At 42.6% G+C, this 20420-nt stretch overlaps 1 protein-coding gene across 9 annotated transcripts in view; it reads left to right on the forward strand.

Annotated features, from left to right (window-relative positions):
* The window catches only part of NEDD4L (NEDD4 like E3 ubiquitin protein ligase), a 122857-nt gene that overhangs the window by 51777 nt on the left and 50660 nt on the right, over positions 1–20420 (forward strand). For 2 of the 9 annotated variants that reach the window (XM_068424362.1, XM_068424363.1), the window contains exons 3-5: positions 1288–1369; positions 4254–4292; positions 6060–6113. In XM_068424362.1, the coding sequence (XP_068280463.1) occupies positions 1288–1369; positions 4254–4292; positions 6060–6113 (175 nt within the window). Of the gene's footprint in view, positions 1–1287; positions 1370–4253; positions 4293–6059; positions 6114–8375; positions 8806–9550; positions 10777–20420 lie in introns of those variants that run through there. The other 7 variants (XR_011050226.1, XM_068424355.1, XM_068424361.1 and 4 more) reach the window with 6 other exon arrangements.

Consider the following 20420-nt stretch of genomic DNA (forward strand, 5'->3'; position numbering starts at 1 on the left):
ATTTCACATGGCTTCAAGATGTCCTTAACAAGTGCTCTTTTCTATTTATTTGCAGTGTTTAATTTGTTGAAAGATTGAGTCAGATGGTAGCCTTGAGTAAACATTAAGGTGACATGGAGACTTTAATAAATAACTAAAAATGTCTGCTCCTTCCTGCCTCTGCTGGGCATCCTCTCTTACCCAGGACAGCAAGTGTTAGCACACTTTTAGAGTGGGCAGAGTCTGTTCAGTAAAGGCAAAATTTTCTTACTGAAATCTGTAATAAACTTAATTATTCTCTTTTTTTTTTTTTTTTAAACAGTATATTAAAAAAAAAAATCTGTTGCCACCTTCACAGTTCTTCATTTTCTGTAGACAGCAGATTCACCCAGGATATTTTAGGATTAAAAAATTCTAGTATTTCTAGGAGTTCATGCAAACAGCATTGCCCGAGTATGGACTGGTAACTTAAAACTGGGAGGGTGTTACTCCCACCTATTTGGCAGTAGAGTGAGGTTTTACAGTTGGCTTAAGCTAAGCTGAGTCTATGCCTCCACTGAAACTGAGGTCCTACGCTCCCCTTATCCCAGCTGTGCATTTCTTTTCCTCTCTGCCTTCCGGGAACTTTTATATCGGGAAACTTTTACTTTGTGATTATTACTGTTGCTATTTCTGTGGCGTTTTTCTCAGTCGCTTCAGCTGTGTGGTCTGACTGACCAGCAGTGATGCAGGAGTGTGTGGCCAAAGGTGAAGGAGAGGATGGGCTAACTTCTTTAGCAGCAGCAGACTTAGACCAGCGAAAACTGAAGGCAAAACTATGTTCTTAGACACGGACTTAAGTGTCTAAGCATTGAATTAAGACTTAAGGGCCAGACCGGCAGAAAAGCTTGAACAGGAGATCCACAAACATGCCTACACGCTTCTGTGGATTCAGATGTTAGCAGCCTTAGTTTCTCAATGTTGTGCAGTGCTGGCGTTAAGACTTTTCATTTCACAGCCCTGTAAGGTCCTTAATTTTGCCTTTTTGTGAGCAGAAGCTGTATGCAAGCAAGTTGTTCTTGTCCATAGCAGTGGAACAAAGCTACAAGTCACATTGTCTTTATTGCTGTGGTCGGTATTTAATTGAGCATATTCAAACACATATTAAATGTTTCAGTAGCTTATTACAGTTACTGGGTTTCATTGAAAACACTTTCACTAGAAGTATTTAGAGTTGCTATTGTTATCGAATTAAATGACAAATTTATACTGAAATTATGTTTGGCTGTAAAATTATATTCCCATTAAATATGACATCTTCTTTTGCAGTGACCCGTATGTGAAACTTTCCTTGTATGTAGCAGATGAGAACAGAGAACTTGCTCTTGTGCAGACAAAAACTATTAAAAAGGTATGTGTATACTCTTTTTTTATTGCATTGGTTTGGAAATATTAAGAATACTGGAACACAATTCTATAACATAGTACAACATACATGTATAGCAACTGAATGATGTATTTTTTCAAACCAAAATAAGAAGCGAAGCGCATGCATCTTCAGCGTGCATGGTCTGTTGACAGGGGGAAAAAAAAAGAGAGACAAAAAAATCCTAATATGTTGCATATTATTCTCTGAACCTTGGCTTATCAAATCTCTTTACATCATTCACTGTTTCTTTTATCAAAATCGTATTTTAGTGGAAGTCACAGCTGAAATAACGAACTAAGAAACTCTGCTTTAATTATAATATATTTGACTTTTAGCAAAAATGATAGTTCTGTAATGTTCCCTTTCAAAATTTCCATGGATCTTAGTGCTGCCCTAGGAAGGAAGAGACAAAGGACAATGTTTGCACAGCCCAACTGTGGACAGAGCACTGAGGATGAGATGATGATGATGTATTCCTGGGATTGCATCTGCCTTTTTTCACTGTTTCTTGTAACTGTCACTTAAAACATGGGCTTTCTCAGTCATTTCCATAATGGTGATATTAACTCATCTGTTGGAAAGGTCTCGTTAGTCATTTCTGTTCTGAACTGTTAAATTTCATCTCAAGACTGCTGCCCTCAAAGCAGTATTCTTCCTATGCAATTTTCAATCTCTATTTATTTCACAAATAGCAAACATCATTAGGTATCTTGATTTTGAGTTAAAATCATTAATGAAAAAAATACTGAGCATAGTCAGTCCCAGGAGTGATTCTGACAGACACTGCCAGTTATCTCCTTCAGCTCTGTAACTGTTCTTTGAATATGACAGTGTCCAGCCCTTCGCTAGTTTCTTATTTTTCTACTCCTTTTTGTCTTCCTCAGTTTACTGGTCACTTTCTGGGTGGCGCTGTCCTGCGGGGCGCCTTCAAGGGCAGACGGGACCGCAGTTCCCTTTCCATTCTCCTTCCACGTTACCTGTGCAGTTGTCTGACACGTATCCTGCTGCGCAGCCAGACCCACCCTTGTGAGGTGCTTCGTTACAGCCGAAGGGATTCAATGCACATTGTTCCCTTACTCTGAAAAAAATAAAGTTATCAGAAAAATTTCAGATTCGTGTGACGTGATCAAGCTGTGTTGAATTTCTGATGCTTTTTTTGTTTCGATTTACCTCCCTCCACACATTCAGTTATTCCAACTGTAAAAGCTGATTAATGCCTCGTGTTCCCTTTTGGAGCTGTGTTTTGAATGGCCTGTAGAAACGCTTTCTTCTTTCTGCAGTAGGAAAGGCTGGAGTTGCTGTTTGCTGTCTTAGGATCGTGTAAGATGCTTAGTGTGTTGTTTTTAAATTCCTGCTACTAGGCTTGTGATTTCCTGTGTCATTCTTTCAAAAGTCTGGATGAAGATTATCCAGTTCCTCAATTTGACTGTGCTGAGCTCTGAAGACTTTGCTTGTACATCAGCTGTGACAACTTCTATCTTTGTACCAATCCCTCCTAGTTATTTCACCTTTCCCATATGTAACATTAAACATAATTTCCCCTATCTAAATGTGCTTAGTCTCCCCACTGAGCTGCATTGCTTAGTAGCATCATTTCTTTCCGTGTTCTCATTTTATTTATACAGTTGAAAAACCTTCTTGGTGTTTGTTCTAATATCCTGTGGAAGATCTAACTCGGCTTGACTCTTGGCAGTTCTTTATCGGTACAGTACTTGCCCTTTTTAGGATGTTGCTCTTTTTGCTGCTGAGTCTTGTTGTTGTTGTTTCCCTGCTAATGTCCTTTCTGAAGTTATTCACGCATTTATTTCTGGAGCCTTTCTTTACAAGGGTTTTTCTCCTTTGCCAGGATTCTCGTGTTTGTACTTTCTGACGTGACCTGCTAATTGTTTGACTTGTAAAGGTGGAAGAATTTCTGCCGGTTACCAGGGCATTTACCAAAAATTGTACTGTCTAATACATCAAATATTGCCTGAAATTTGTGTTTGTGGTTAGGCAGCATTCAAAATTAATGCATTATTGATGGACAGTGGTGCCATCAAATTTAGTGCAGGACCATGCTTCGTTTGTTAAATTACATGGAAGCTCTCTTGCCAGTAACAGCCGCAGTTAATGAATACAAGGATTTAAAAAGCAACTTTTTTTTTCCTTATTACTTCATTTTTTTACTGAATACATTTCTGCTCCTTAAGGCAAAAACCTGAAGGAGTTTTAAACTTGGTTTTAAACTTGGTTTTAAACTTACCCCAGTTTGAGTTGCCCAAATTATTGATGTTTGTAGTTTTAATCAATTTATTATTTCGTGCTTGAGCTCCCTTCAGATTGCAACCTATATGCATATTTTATTCAGGTTATTAAAACAAAATTAAAATCCTTGATAGGCTTGGGGCAGATTTAGAGGCAATCGTGCCTGTTCAAAGGGGAAATAACCTTTCCTTTTGTTCTTTTTTTCTTTTTCTTTTAAATTTACAGTATAAATCTGTCCTTATTTTTGTAGCCCTGAAGTTGACCCTGTGTTTAAAAAATACATATTTTTTTTCATCTGGGTTTAAATGAATCTTGAGAATGAAACTTCTCCGTGTTTTATTTCTGTAGGTTCTCAGTGATTTGCCTTTTACTCATAGAATCCTATTTATACTTAGCATCTATTTTAGGATCATCTGACTCAAATATCCTCCCACGTTTGGTTTACTCAGTAGAGAATTGCTAAATAAATTGATGGCAATATTTTTTCCATTTTTTTAATGACATACTTTTTTCTCCTTTATTTTTTTTCCAGAAAATTGTCACTTGCATGCGCATTTTGGTGATTGCAAAATGGCAAACGTAAAGAAATTTTAGTATGTAAATATGTTTATTTCTTTTACAGACACTGAATCCAAAATGGAATGAAGAATTTTATTTTCGAGTAAGTTTCCCTTTCCTTGCAATCATTATTATAACACGTACAATTAATCACATGGCATTTTATGAGGTTAGGGAGAAGCTTGGGGTTTATTTGTTGTTTATATGTTTGCATTAAAAATGCTTGTCCTGATGTAATTGCTCTTCTGTGTCTGTAGTGATGGAACGATCAGTAGGAATTGGCTAAGGTTAATCTAGAAACGGACTGTTTCACAATTTGGTATTTTATTTAGATAAGGTTTGAGTTAATTCATCTGACAAAAAATCCTTTTTGCTTGAAAATGTATTTTTAGCAGAGCATGTTTGCTGTGGTTTTAAAATGTTAGTGCAGTGGCAAATAACCAGAGTTATTTCCAAGAGCTGTATGAAATTTCAGTTATCATGGCAAAAAATAATGAAATACAAATGTAGAGAAGGAAGATAGAAAAAGTAATTTCTCTTGGCCTTTATGTTACTTACCAAAAAGGTCAAAATATGCCTTTTTTTTTTTAGTTAATTTTCATCTTTCTAGAACTTGCTTAAAATGAAAACCAAATTATAGCTAAAACTGAGGGATTTTTATCAGCAAAACTAATTGTGAATATTTGAAAGCGGTAAAGGAGGAGTTAAAATAGTGATTCTCAAAACTAACACGATAGAAATGAGAAGGGCAATAACAACTTTGTTATTTAGTTGCTGAAAATATTTTTCCAAAGAATGACTTAATTTTAGTGCAGCTGTAGCTTTCACAAAAGGAGGTTAGGTAGAATTTCAGTGGGTTTTAAAATTTAATCTTAAACAGCTGCTTGAGGAAAAGATGTCATTGTGGATCGTTAAAAAGGGGTATCCTGTCGAACATGGTTTTGCAACTAGGTAATACATCTCTAAAATCATCTTTATCTAATCAAATATTTTGCTTTTTATAATGTACTCAGAGGGGAGAATATGGACTTACAATTTTTAGGTTATGCAGAGTCCATAGGAACTGTCTTGACCCCAAATTACGGCTGAGCCGAAGGTTTTCTGTTCTCATCACAGTGGTGTTTGATGCTTGCACATCTCATTACAGAGGTGGCTCTGTGGGATAACTTTAGCTACCTGCCTGTAAAAATGCAGAGGGATTTTAATACTGTAATTTCACCGGGAAGTCATTACCCCACTAGGGGAGCATTTAACAGTGAAGAGTTCAAGCGCCTTTGCCAGCATGTTTATGAGTTTTCTTAGTTAATCCTAAACAATAATGTGAATATATAAAGTAATGCATAGCCTTTGTGTGTCACAATTCTCTGATTTTCTCAAAACTGGCAAGTCCGTCGCCACCCACACAGAATTATCAGTCAGGTGTGGAATATTATTTCTAAATTTTCTTAATTAAACAAGTTGGACATAGTAACCTGGCTTACAAAGTTCTTCTGAAAGAATGTGTCAAGTGGATAAACTGCTGTAGAACTTTTTGCTTGTTTAACAGTGGCTGTTTGTCTTCCTGCCAGAGTTTGTTTGTTTGTTTGATTTTCCTTTTAAATGTTGGCAGTCTTTCTGTTTAAATTGACTTCAACGTAAATAATTTTCTGGAGGTATATTTGCTGTTTTCAAGTGCTGGAGAGCCTTCTGTTGGCTTTTCCACAGGCAGGTGTGATAAATGGGCTAGAAGTGGTGAGCGATGGACAGTTGGAAATAGGGGTGATTGTGCCAGTCTGAAAGCACTGATTTAATCACTGTATAAACCAGTACCCATATATTGTTATCATCAAGCTGATGAACCTAAAGTGACACTATTTGAATTTTTTCATAGGTAAACCCAACCAATCATCGTCTCCTGTTTGAAGTGTTTGATGAAAACAGATTGGTGAGTGCTTGTCTTGATTGTGTCTTACTAATTACAAGGCTCCGTGTAACACAGCTGATGAAAATACAGCACATCTTAAAGGTGTATTTTTGTGTGGTGTTAACTAAGTGTGCTAAGAAATGCAGATAGAAGCATGAAAAGCATCTGGTCTTGGGTCTAACAGTCAGAGCATTAAACACAGAAGTAGTACCCTGCTGGGTCAGACCAAAATTGTCCTCTTTATCTCAGTATTCTGACATGAAAACCTCATCATATTCTTCTTTAGTGCAAACTGATAAAGTCCCAACCTTTTTAGTCACTTACAAAGCAGCTGCTTCATCTTTGGATCATTTTAGTGTCTCTTTCCTGTACCTTCTGATATTTCTGCATCCTTTTTTGGGGTGTGGTTGCCAAAGCTGCGCCTTGTACTCAAGATGTGGGTGTATGAAGGTTTAAGGTAATGGCAAAATAATGCGCTCTGTTATGTTTTCAGTTCCCTGCCTCATAATGCCCAGCGTATTGTTAGTGGTTTTGGTCTTGAACTTCATTTGTCTTGATGCAGCAGTTCTTCTAGAGATGTCTTCCAACATCTTACTGCTTCTTGCTTGGTTATAAGTAGAAGTTGCTTTCACACAGCCATACGTGGCATGAGTGACCCTGTCACTGTGAATGTGCTGGGTTAAATATGCCAGTGCAGTGGATACTGGGTGAATGACTTTTTGGGGGGGTTTGTCCTTTGAAAATGGTAACACCGTCTGTGTTTATGAGATCAGGTATTACGTTTTCTTGGTTGGGTGCAGTACAATCTCTGGTAAACTTGTTTGCTTTGTGGAGATTAGGATCAGTGTTGTGAAGATCCTTTTGTTTAAAAAAACCAGTATGGAAACATCTGTCTTAAAAATATATGCTTTTCCTCTGTCGTCTTATTAAATGTAGAGCAAAGAAAAATAGACGAGCTGTAATCTTCTGAGGGGGAAAAAAGGACTTGGAGCCAAATGAGTATATCCTCCTTTAAGAGGAAGGAAATCTGTGTATTTAGAGTGGGCTGACTGTGAGCGTATTTATCGACATATAACGATCATAATGACCACTTGCACTGTTAGAACCGTACTGTACCTTTTGAACTTGAGGGGGATCATAGGCCAGTTCTTCCCAGTTTAAGGTCCTCTTCCATTGCCAGCTGACACAACGCTGAGCAGAAATCCTGTGCCCATCACTGCGAGGCAGAGTGTGTCAGCCTGGGCTCAGGGCTGCGCTGGCATTGCTGCGTGGCGCCCGTGTGTGGGGGGATAGTGGCAGTATGGTTGTGTTGGGGGGACGAAGCAGAACTCGTGGAAGAGGCTTCGCTCTGGCCTGCAGAGCACGGTGGCATGCATGGGGATGTCCGTGGGTGATGGTGACAGCTGAGAAATGACGGTTGTGGTGTACTCATTTCAGAGAGATTGCCTGAGATTTTCAAGTTTCTGTACACAGTTTCAGTGGCAGTTTCAGTACTGCTTTGTTGTGAGCCATCTTCTGTTTGTTCTGCCGGGGATCCTGCTTCTGTAGACAGTCTGCCCGTGGGCTCATCACCTCCTTGCAAGGGCAGCAGCCTGTGCTTTGGGAGCTGTTGCTTGCCTGTCAGAAGGTATCCGGACCTGTTGACCAAGCAAGTACACTGGGGGTTTGAGAGTAGCAGATTTCCATCAGGTTATGTTCACAGAACGAGGAGACCTTGACCTGATTATTTTGACTTTACTCTGAAATACGTATTGTCAATACTTGCATGGTTTTTATTGCAAGAACTTTGTTTCTCCTTCATGTTCCCAAGTTATCAAAGCACTTTCTGTGTTTGCAGTGCGTCCTTTCCTTTCTATCACCCCATCAAAATAGAGAATATATGATGCAAGCTTCATCTTTGGTGCACAGAGAGACACTGTCCTTGGATAATACATCTTATCTGAGAAATAAGATAAAATAATATCAACACTTGTGCTTCCACAAGGCAGCCTACAGTGCCGTTGCTGTGTAGAAGCTATTCATGTTTGTCTTCTTGTTGGCTCATAGTCCCCGTAAAACAATAAAGGATTGTGCTGTCTCTTGGCAGTTATGTAGTTTTAAGCTTCCATTTCTCTTGTGGTTGGTCATTTTCTGTCTTTTGAAAACAAGCTGCTTGCAAACAGAGGTCTAGAAGAAGTCTAGATGGAGTATTGACCCCCCACCTACAGATTTTGGGAGCTGTTGACAAAACTGACGCTTTCAAGGTCTCCTAGGAACGAATGTCCGTGTGTTGCAGTGAAGCCACGCTGCTTGCTAAGCAGGGTTTCTTTTCCTGTGTGTGCTAACAAGTGCAATTGTGAGCACACTTCAAGTGTGAGTATCCTCAGAGCACTGAGCTGCTGCGTTGTAACAGCGCTGATTTAGGGTGTTTGTTTCACGTTTTGGTGTGTCCTCTCTGTCTGTTCGTCTTCTGAGCTCTTTTGGCTCTCGGAGAGCGTAGCTGCATTCCGTGCTGGCACTCGCGGTAATATTGCTAACTTTCTCCCTGGAGGCTGGCCAGCAATGGGCAGAGTTTCTGTGCGGTGTTTAAGGCAAATCGGTACAAAACGACATGCAACACCCGCCTCCGGTTTTCACTCGTCTTTACTGCCTGGTAAAACTGAAAAAGAAACTTTATCTCCTGCCATCTCGCACGTTTCTGCTGTTCTTATTGCGTGAGAAATCTTTGCCATATGTACGAGTGCTTTGTTTGTTGTAATTGTTAATTATTAGAAGGGACTGCGCAGGGTAGTGTAGGTTATGGTGCGTTCGTGGGGACGGTGTAAAAGTTGTGGCTTTTTAGAGGCAAGAAGCTTGTTGCTTAATCATGTTGTGAGCACAGTTAAAATTGAAAGCGTAACCGTGCTATATTTATTCGTGTTCTGCCATGATAGCCTAATGCTGTAACACCAAAATGTTAAGCTTGAAATAATTTTTCTCATTTGCACGTGGAGTTGACTTAAACTTTTAACGCTGAATCGAGTGTGTTTGTTGTAGTTAAGTTTTTGAGCGTGTGCTTTATACAAGTGTGCCTTGTGAACATGCTGTGGTTTAGATTTATAGCAGTGCCGAGTGTGCTCGCTGCCCTAGTCAGCTGTGAGAGCTCTCCCGCTGGGGCTGCTCCTCTCTGATGGAAAAGGAGCAGCTGTGAAGGTGCTGTTTCAGGCTCTTGCTGGCATTAAAAAAAAAAAAAAGAAAAAAAACAAACCCCCCACCAGCTTACACGGGAGAGGGGGAGCCAGGCCACGTGACTGCCACCATCCTACCCTATGTCACGGTGTGTAGGAGCGCTGATTGCTCTTACCCAATCATGCCTGGAATGCCGCTTGCCACTTGGGCTATTTCTGCTATCTGTCGCTATCAGGGCTGCACTGCTAACAGTTTGGCAGATGGGACACTTTTTCGTGGAGTTTATGTCTTTGGTTTTTAACTTCTGGCAGTGCCTGAATTGTTGCTGTTCTCCCTCTCCTTTTCTTCTCTCTGTAAAACCATGGCCCATCGGCTGCGGTTTCATTTTGGCTCTGGGCGAAGCAACACGGCCCCCGAATCGGAGATCCTCGACCGCGAGAGAGAAGATGACTTTTTCATGGCATTCCACACTTTGCCAAGAAGAAGCGGTCCTCACGCTTTCTCCCGACACCGAGCAGACTACGGCAGCGGCGGCGATTTGCAAGAAGTGGGCTCCTTGAAAAGGAGTACATCCATGTTTATTCCCCAGCTGCTGAACAGTATCGACGTGCGTCCGACGAGAAGCTCGTCGATGCAGATCTCTCTCCAGCGCAAAGCTGCGAACGGCTGCGCCGACGAGTGCGCGGCCCTGGAGTCTCCTGAGGAGACGCTCCCCTGTAAATGCCCAGACTTCGGGGAGGATCACGCACCCCCTCTTGAAAACCGTCGTTCTTCTCCGAGCAGCCCAGAGGCGGCTCCTGAAGATCCTCCACCCAGGCCGACGGAAGAATTAGGGCAGCAGATTAATGGAACTATTTGCTGTAATCGTAGAATATTTTGTGCTGTTCCTTCTAATAACCAGAGCGAGGATGCTTCGTCAGCTACCCGAGAAGATGAGGCGAATGAAGCAGCTTCAGGTTTAAACATAAGTGGCGTGAGAATTCAGCATCGGGCTTCAAGTGCAGACGTGCCTCAGGTTACCCTACTACCCTTTGGTGCTGAGGCTCAGAATAATGCTCCCACCCCTGAACCCCGGCGCTGGTCCTTGCAACATGTGCCAGATATGTCAGCAAATTCAGGGAAAAAGTTCTTTGTTCTCCAGTTACAGCAGCCGCAGGCAAGCGGTACAGGTGCAGGAGGAGAGTACAGCTTTGGTTTCACTGGAACAAAAGGGGACAGACTGGTCAGGTATCCTCGGATACGGCTAGAGAGGAGCACTTCCTACCCTGTCCAGCCGCCAGCAGAAGAAACCAGCCCCGCAGATGACGGACTGAGTTCAGAACCGCGTGGAAACGGCAGGAACGGGTCAGAAATACCTAGAAGCAATTCGGTAGAGCGGATTCCTCAAGGGCAGGGATGCTTGTTTAAAATCCGACCAGATCAAAACACGAGACAGCAGCACTTCAGAATTCTTGTCACCCGTGGTCCTGAGGAACAAAATCAGGCTGCTGGTAAAGAGGGTCGTGGCACCCCTGGCCCTACGACAGCCAGCACCACAGTAAGTATGATGCTGAGTGTGCTATGCCGGTGTAATACAGAATTGCCATACAGAGGCTGCTAGACTGGAGGCAACTGGAGCACTTCCACTGTTAGTGCTAGAATGTTCTGCATTTCTCTGGAGCAAGGCACGAATCATCTCTTTTTAATCTAATGCAACTTTGCTCTCAGTTATGATTACATCCAGTGTAATATTTTGAGATCCTAATGTCACATGTTTCTTAATTCAGTGTTACATCAGCTGGAAAGATTTTTAAAAATCAAAACATTCAAATGGAAAATTAAGTGTTTGTGTTAATTTGTTTGGCTGAGACCTTGCTGCATGAAGAACTCTTCGTGCACTCTTCTTAAAAACAAATACTTTGACAGCTTCTAAGTATAATGTACACACGTGTGTACCTCTGCACGATTTTAAAATATGTATTTTAATGCAGTAGTAGCTAAGACTATAGAAATTTTATGATAATTCCAGTCAAGATATTGATTAGATACGGTACCAAGAAGTTAGGGAAAAACATTCTTTCTTATAGTAATGTTTTTGTCCTGTTTTTTGTGCGCCACAAGTCCTGATCAAACCACTGTACGAGTGGCTTGGCACAGCTCAGTAAACTCTCTTGTTGTTTGTATTTGCCTTGGTTTTGCTTTAAGATGACAAAATTAATCTTCTGGTTTTTCTTTGCTACAATGGGAGAGGATTGATGTTTTATCTTTTTTAAGCCACTTTTTAAGAAGCTGGAGTAGGAATGAAACTGAAGGGTTTAGATTAGTCATTTGCTTAAATTGCTGTCCTGTGCAATTTAACACTGCCCACTTGAGTTCCCGAGCTGGGTGACGCTGTGTATAGAACAGTAAGCGCTCTGTCTCCAGCTGTGAAAACAGATTCACTAGAGGAGATTTTGCTCTTCGTGGCTCGTGTGTTCTCGTTCCTCGGGGCTTTCGCTCGGTGAGTGTAGCACAAAGACAGCTGCTCGCCGCAGCGAGGCCATATGATGACTCTGCAGCTTTCCTGTGAAAAAGCGAAGAGTCTCCAAGTTACTCCGGCAGAGCCTTGTTTTTAGCTCTTCGGTAGGTGTCGTCAGCAGAAAATCCCAGTGTCCCTAAGCTTTTGTTTTAAAAAAGGAAAATACAAAAGAAAATCCCTTGCCAGTACAGGTTTCGTTTCGGCCTCCACAAGCTGGCAGTTTGTTAAGCAGGGTACAGGGTCTTTCCTGCCAGCCAGGGAACGTTTCAGCAGGAAAATGTGGAATGCAGAAACCTCACTGATTTTCTTCTTTGTTGGCTTTCACGCATGCAGCACAGTGTGCTAAGTGTTCTCATACTAAAATGGATCTAAATCTCAAACTAAAAATGAAATGGGAAAAAAACAGTCTGTCTGATTTTTCCCTTTCCTGTTTATTATCCCTTGTTCCTTTCCAATGATAGCTGTTTGTGGAGACCCACCGTAGCCGGTTATGTAAGTAGCTGTAGTGTGTCAAACGTAGGACCAAGGCATCCGAGGTTCACAGATCTGTGCGACCTGCAGAGATGTGCCCCGGTGCCTCATCTTCCTAAAGGATCTACCCCCCAAAGTCACTTTGATCTTCGCTGTAGTACTGGTACATACCAAAGACATACTTCAGTGTTTCCAGAGGAGAATTATGAAATGTGTTCCTGTGTGCTCGTAGTTTGAGTTACCATGTGAAATCAATTTAGTCAGCCATGAAGCATGGCAGTCACAGAGGCGCTCAGTCCAAATGGCACTTGCATTCTTCAGTGCAGAAAGTTTCAAAAATAAGGAATTAATTGAAACTTGAAACTTTTTTGTGGTGTTTTCTCATGTTTGTAGCAAGCCCAGAAATATTGTGGGTCGAGGTGATTGGCTAGGCAAAACGCCATGGGAAGTGTGGGGAGTGAAAGCATTTTGGTGAAGTTTTGCTTTATTTTGCCTCCATATAAAACATTCCTTGGTCAGGTGTCATTTTTAATCTATCCCACAGAAGGTTGTGGGGAGGACCGGTGATGCGAAGTAAGGGTGTGCCTGAAATGTGTGTTCTGTTAAGCTGAGGGGAAAAGTTGCCGTGTTTTATGGTTATTAGCATAAAAAAAAAGTTCTAGACTCTTCCAGTTCAACAAGTTTGTGTGTATTTGATTGATATAGGGCACGGGCCTGGGGCTGTGGGCAGCAGCTGCTACAGCCTGATTTATCTTGAGTGCAAACATTCAAGCGGGCGTCTGCAGTCCTGCTGCTACCAAGTGTTTATGACCTTTCAAATATCTTCTGTTTCAGGCAGGAGCGGTTTGGGCGAGCAGGATGTATTTCATTACAAGTCGTTATAAAATATTAAGTAAAGTACGAGCTTGTGTCCAATTGTGAAAAACTTTATTTGGAAGCCTTGTTACAAATTCTTTTGACTCCTGTGATATTTTATATGTAATGCCATAGGCTGCTGCTAAGCGTGTGTACACACTGTGGCGTATAACAAATACATTGTGTGTACCATGAGTGCATAGCTGTATTTGTGGGAAACACTTCAAAAATCTCATGGATTGGACAACTGTTTGAGAGACCTGACAAAGGCATCTTTGTTGTGACAAAAATACGAAGCGCCCTAACAAACTGTGGTAGTAGTAGCGTTGAATTATATTTAGTTAACAGAAATGGCAGCTCTGGACTCTACAAGTCGGCATTTCTCACAACTCAGCTTTTATTTTCCCTTCTTAGAAATAATTTTAGAATAAGTATTGTTGTGAAAGTACCGAGAATCTACTTGTGCTCCTAAGGTGTCGGCTGGGATTGGAGCACGTGCACCAGAAGAGCAAGCCAGGGTAAGCGCAGTTCAGCGGTCCCAAAGGCCAGCGTTCGGTGTGGTGCAGTGCCCGGCAGCCTTGAGGGTGGGCACCTAAGCCGTGTGCCTCACTCAGGCTGGTGCCACGTGGCAAACCAGCGATGATTGCCTCAGCTCTAGCTGAGACACTGGCTTTGGCAAAATTTCCTGGAGATGAGAGTGGAAGCAGGGCTGGGTGAACACGTGCAATGCACGTGATGGCTTTCATACGGACTCTGTGGGAAGGGGTTAAAAAATGCCTCTGAAGAGCGTGGAACTCGATGGACTCGAGGAGCTGGAACTGCTGCTCCTCGGCTGCTGCCTCCCCAGGGCTGTAACATCCACTTCCCTGCCTTGCTCTGCCCTTTGTCGTAGGTAGGTCCTTCAAACCTTCAGGCTTCTGTTGATACCCTGGATTGTGGTGGGGCAGGGGATACCAGTTCCTTTGTTTTAATGGAAATGCTTTCATGGGAGACCTCGGGCAGTCATTCATGCAGTGGATTTCAGGTGTGTCAGTGGTGAGCTTTGGTCAGGAATAGTCTTTATCACCTAGAGCAGAGCCAACTGCTGTTAATGAAGCTGTGCAGGGGAAAGGCGGAGTTGTTTGCTGGAACCCTTCTACAAAATTGGTATTTAGCAACTGACAGTTACATGACTGCAATGCAGATGAGGAAAAATCTTAACTTCTCATTCAGAATCGTATAATAACTTTTTTTTCTGTATTATGACATATAGCACAATGGATTTTGACAGTTTAGTTTTTCTAGAGGCGATGAATGCTCCTCTTGGTTCTTTCATTCCACTTGCCATCCTTCTTAGCTTCAGTGATACCTCTTCAGCGTAAAAAGGTTGCTGGTAACCCCTTCTCCCCTTAGGGACTTCCTGGGATTTGCAGTAGATTTCTACGACGGCAAAACTTGGCGAAGGATAGGAATCCACGCAGAAAACTGCTGCTGCTAGGCAAGTTTAAAACCTTGAACATCCTCTTTATATCCCGTTAGGAGAGCTATGAGTCAAGTCTGTTTAATCATCCTGGGGATTTTTTATTTGTGGGTTTGACCTAAGAGAAAGCAGGTCAGTGAGATTGCTGATTGATTTAGAGCAATAGCTGATGAAAATTTTCTAGTGTTCAGCAGTGTTACTAAAATAGTATCTAATGCTAAATCACGTATATAAAAGATGCACATTTCTGCTCTGTCTAGGATTAGAAATGCACATCTAAAGAATTCAACCCTTCCATAGACCTTCCTTACACAAGATCAATCTTAATTTTCTCTTTCAACGTTGCTGCTCTTGCCCGCCCCTGTGGTCATTCACCAGCCTGTCACTGACACACTGTTCAGCACTTAATTTAACATCATTCATCATCTTTAACAAGCCCCCACGCTGATACTTTTTAGGGCTTGAGTTGGTATGGGAAATGGTGGTGCTTTTGAATGGGAAAAGAGGTTTAATTGCTTCTCTTATAATTTCTGAACCAAGTCTAAATGTCCAAGAACTCCAAAGAATAAATAGACAAAAATGGGACAAGTCCCGTTCCTAAGGAACTTATATATAACTTTATCTGCCTATCCTGTTTCCGTGTGGATGGTGAGGTATCTTAGAACCAGGAGTCACTCCATTGAGATCGAACATGCAGAGTGAAAACGTGCTTGGCGTTAGAGCCTTCCCTTGGGTCTGTCCCCCCATCCCCGCAGGGGTAGTGGCATTGCCCGCGGCGAAGGTTAAACGGGCTGCGTTCACACTGCCCAGCTCGGGGCGCGACGCTCACGGCTGAGCCACGCTGAGCTCTTTCTGCACCGTCCGTTGCAGAGCGATTACTGAGCGCGGTACAAACCAGCAAAAATCACCTTGTTAACGGTTTATTTGCTAGGGGCATATTCTTAAAAATTTAGAGGACTTCTAAAAGAGGCAAAAGCGAAGCTGGAAGCAAGTGTTTCTTCCCAAGTCTCTTCCAGGACAGCTGAACCGGTGCAGCGCACCTGCGCACGGGCACTGGTAGACAAACGGGGTGGGAAGTGTTCAGCGCCTTTAAAGTGCTGCTCCACGGGGCTAAAGCTGCACAACGATTTCATCTTCCATATTGCACACGTCTAAGTTTGGAGACCTGCTGCAGGGCTTGCTGTCTGGGCTCTAATAGGCATTTCTAGAACATAATTCACGGTGCCCTTAGCTGGATGTTTAAAATAGCTCCAGTGAACAGCGCTGTGAATCGCCCGTCTCCTCCCGCTGCACAAGGAGGGCAGAAGGCTGGCTGGAAAGCTCTGCGCTGTGCCGGTGAGGGCTTTGTTGACATCTGCAGGTACAGGTGATGAATTCCACCCCTCAAGCCTTTTCTGGTTTTCTGGCAAGGACAGAATCAGGTCTCCTTCCCTCCTCTCTCCTCAACAAACCCACCTCTAGGCTGTCCTGAAGGAAAGGCATCTCCCTGACCATGGTGGGCTGTGCCTGGAGATCACCATTCTGCTCCTCCTTTTCCGCTCAGGGATCTGCCGTAGCTTACAGCCCACTCCGGGCCTTTCCTTCATGTGTAACTCCCTCCCCCCCCCTTTATTTTTCCCCTCCAGAAATCAGCTGGACCCCTTAATTAGCCTTTCCATCAGCTTGCACATCTGTTCTATAAAGATCTTCCTGCCCTGGAAGGGGCAGGCTGTCATCTTCCAACACGTGCAGAGCAGAAGCTCGTTTTACAAGAAGGGAAGTACCAAGGAGCAGGCTGATTTTTTTCTTTTCTCCTTTTTTCCCTGTCCCCTTTTCCCCTTCCCCTTATGTGAGTGGAGGACAAACAGCACATTGCAAGTAGTGTAAATTAGCTTGCAGAATTAAGAAATCCATGCGTAATTTTTAGTCAGGTTTTGGGTTGAGAACTGGCAGTGCTGTCTTCACCCCGTCCCTACACGTTCTCTGAGCTCCCTGGGAAATGATTCTGAGCTTTATTAGACTTCATTGTTGGGTGTTTTTCTTTTCCTCCCTGAAAGCTGTATCTTTTGGTATTTCTCTGTGAAGAAACCAGCAGAAGAGCTGGAAATAACATCACTTTTTTTAATAGCAGTAATAAACTATTTGCTCCTGCATGGAAAAATTGTATGCGGCGTTTCAGCACGCAGTGATCTCTTTAGGGCTGAGTTTATACGGCCCTCAATTTATAATGGAAATGCTGACACAGCCTTAGCACTGAAGGTGGCAGCCAGAGCAGCTTTGGTGTAGATCTAGCCACAGAAAATTACAGATAATAAACCAGATAGGGAGTCTTGATTGCTTTTTGTACTATTCAGCTGGTTTCCTATTTGAGAAAAGCTGTCAAGTAATGAAGAATTTAGGAATGTGCATGTTTTATGACTGTTCTAGTTCCAAAAGCGATTCTAAATCCAAGTCTGTCCCGTTTACTTAGTTTCCAGACTAAATCTCATTGTAAAATACATTACTGTGTGGGAAAAGCTAATCGTAGAGGTGAAGGCCCAGGCACTGTCATGACCAACATACCATTCGGTTCCCAGGGCTGCCACGTGCTGCCTCCTCGGGCTTTGGGGACGAGGAGGGCACGCTGTGTTGGAAGGGAAAGTCAAAAGAAACGTTTGTTTCTGATAAGTTGTGCGAGTAAAATCCAGACTGCGCTGTGCACTGTGGTGTGAATCCGGAGCTGTCGAGTGCTTTGGTAGGAAGCTCCGTGCTCCGTTTCAGCCCAGGCTGACAAGGACGCCCTCCCGCGTGACCGGCGTTTCCAGGCTGGCTTTGTGTGTCTAGAAAAGAACAAGAGAATATGAACTTTGTTATAAGGTGGATTTTCTATCTTCAGTAACAGAGAGATTCAGATAGAAATTTCTGTGCCCTGGCTGCCGCTTTCTCAGTTACTTGAAGTCTTATATTCTTAATCCTACTAAGTTTTACCTCAAGTGAGTGTTTAAAACAGTTCATGGTTTGTTTTGTTGGGGAGGGGGGAAAGTTTTCTGCTTTTAAAATTATTTCCTCTCCACATTCTGTAACTAAAAACCACAGCGTATCAGGGTGTGGGAATTAGCAATATTATTTAAGAGATTATGTTAAATCACAATTATTTAAAATATTTATGTTGCTAAATAAAATTTAAAGCATTGTTAATAAAAGGCTAAGAATTATATCCATTACATCTTGCATGTATCATCCTGGATAGTGAAAAACTCCTCTAATTTCTAGCAGTAATACATTTCTCTTTTAGTACTCTATTGCAGTAAAGACTTTAAGTTACAAATATGCTACCCCTTTAGGTGTTGGGCACCTGCTCCAAGCCTGGTTTTATAGTCACAGAATCATATTACCACAAGACACTTATTTGCTTCAACTCCCATGAAAGTGGAACTAAAATTTATTGTTGAACAGTTGAGCAGAATCTCCTCCAGCACACACACACGGAGCCTCGTGCTCTCCCTCAGGGGTTCGACAGTGGAGGCTGCTGGAGTTGCTGGATTGCTAACACTCCATTATTTTTAGAAACTCTATCAGACGGTGCTTGCCAGCACACTGAATTATTATAAACACAGTGAACTCTACTTGTTGGGAGAGGAGTGCGGGCTGTCTGGGGGTGCAGCTCGCAGTGTGTAGCCGTGTGTTTACTCGCATTCAGCTTTTCAGAGGTCAGTAATCCATAATGTGGGTTCCTGGCCCTGGACACGTTCGTGAGGGGTCTCCTTAATATTTGACCTTTTAAGGTATAGGATTGCAAGAGCGACTCTACAAGGCACGCTAACCAAGCCGCGGAGTAACTCTGAAAGATTTTGTTTATTTATATAGTTTACAGGACTTGTGACATTATCAGCTTTCCCGATTCACTTCCAGTCTTGCGAAAGGTCCTTCCTGATGCCGGAGCGCTCTGTGCTGCGGAGTGAGTCAGAGGAACGGGCTCCTGTTCCTGCAGGCTGAGATAAAACCCACCAAATATAAACGAGAAACTAGCTGGGGGAAAAAGAGCGGTAGGAGTTGCTTCCTGTAAAGAACTAATCGTAACCACTGTAAACTGCAGATAGCAAAGGTGTCTGTGCCTGATCTTGTGGGAGGCCCAGCTCACCCAGGTTTGTCACGCACACGGGTTGAAGATTCAGGCAGCAATATAAGGTTTGGGCTGGTTTGCACGAGCTGCAGGTATGTGGCTCAGTCCTGACCACGTGAAGTTGATAGGAATTCTGGCACTGACTTCAGTGTGATTGAAGCTGCGCTCACCAACTTCCTTTTACTGCTCTGTTCTTGCGTTTAGCCTCAGTAATTCCAAAGGCTTCAGCTTAATAGCTCTTCTGAGGTAAACGGAGGCTGCTCATCCTGGCTACTCAGAGGTCATTTTCACTATAGGTACGGTCCACGCTTAGATGTTACTCTACGTGTAAACAGGGATCTGCTAGAGTATGGGACAGACCCCAAACCGTAATGGCAGTGCAGCAGTTCCAGCCCAAGTCCTGCTCGAGGCGGAGCAGCAAACAACGAACCCTTTTGAACAGGACGAGGGGAGATGGACAATTTGGGACAGATACGAGCTTTGCTGCAACAATACACCTTCAAAGCACAGTACTGTCTGGTTGCCCCTCGGAGAGCTTGCCAGTCAACACACCTACGCTGCAGACTGTACCTGCTCAGCAACAGCTCCGTGGGGCTCCCTTTGCTGTGTATTTCAGTCTGTTCTCTGCTGACAGGTGAGCGTGCAGAAACGTCTAACGTCTTCAAAAGTGGTGGCAGGCCTTCCAGTCCTCAGGACTATGTCTGCCAGCTTCTGTGATTATCAATCTTTGAGTCACTGGAAGAATTTTAAATTCTCACGTATTTTAAAGTAAAAAATGATACTGATTTGTTCACGTATTGGCAATGTACTGCAGATGGTCTGCTTTGTCTCCTGCTCTAAAGTGTTCTTGTTCAGTTCTGGGGAAAAAAAAGAAAAAAACCAACACCACTCTGAACTGTAAATTGAGCTTTCTCTGAGCATACTTCTCTGTGGGAAAGATTCAGTAACTGAATGCTACCGACTGAGGGGAATGTGCTGAAGACGGTTGTTCATCTAAAAGGACAATCTGTACTCGGAATACAAGGTTGCTTCTATTTGCATGGCAACCATCGGGGAAGAAAAGCTGTTTTCAAGGAGACATGCAAATCTGTCTGCGTTTTCCTGGCGTTACTCAGGCTGATACACCTTTGAAAGGCAAACTTTGCTGTTTCTTTGACAGTGAGATATTAATGTACTTAATCTTTGCTTGTTTTATTCATTTACATTCAGAAATACGTTGGAAGATTTTCTCCTGGCTGCAGGATGAACGGCATTATGGTTCAGTAAGCACCTCAAAGACAGACATTTTAAGAGACTAATCTTCTGACTCTGAATTTCAGCAAACATCTGACACCAGCTCTGTGATTACTTTCATCTCTTACCGTATGTCCACTGAATAGTCAGTCTCTCTCCTTGTTTCTGACGTTGCTGCCCTCTTTGCTCTCCAGTCAGCTGTGTGCAGTCACACGTACAGCACTAAAACAGAACAAGTAAAGTGAGGTATATTAGGAATTATAATAGAAGTAGTTTAAAGCATAATTAATTATCAGTTTGGATGTAATCCAGGGCCTAAATATGCTTTTGTGAGTCGATTCTGGGCATGAAAATTTCATAATGAAATATGTTTCCATCCTTGAGTGATTAAGCATTTCTTTGAAGTGAGCCTCTATACTCGCAACTTCTGAAAGTTTCATGAAGTGCAAAAAAAGCAGCTGCAATTTGGTGCTTGAAGCCAAAACCAAAGGGGTTTTCAGAAATGAGTTAATTTGTGGTGCCGTTGTTTGAGATCTGTTACATGTTTTTAATTTACGGTATTAAAAAATCTGATCTTAACTGAGC

This window comes from Nyctibius grandis (genome assembly GCF_013368605.1).
Source record: "Nyctibius grandis isolate bNycGra1 chromosome W unlocalized genomic scaffold, bNycGra1.pri SUPER_W_unloc_2, whole genome shotgun sequence".
Classification (NCBI taxonomy): domain Eukaryota; kingdom Metazoa; phylum Chordata; class Aves; order Nyctibiiformes; family Nyctibiidae; genus Nyctibius; species Nyctibius grandis.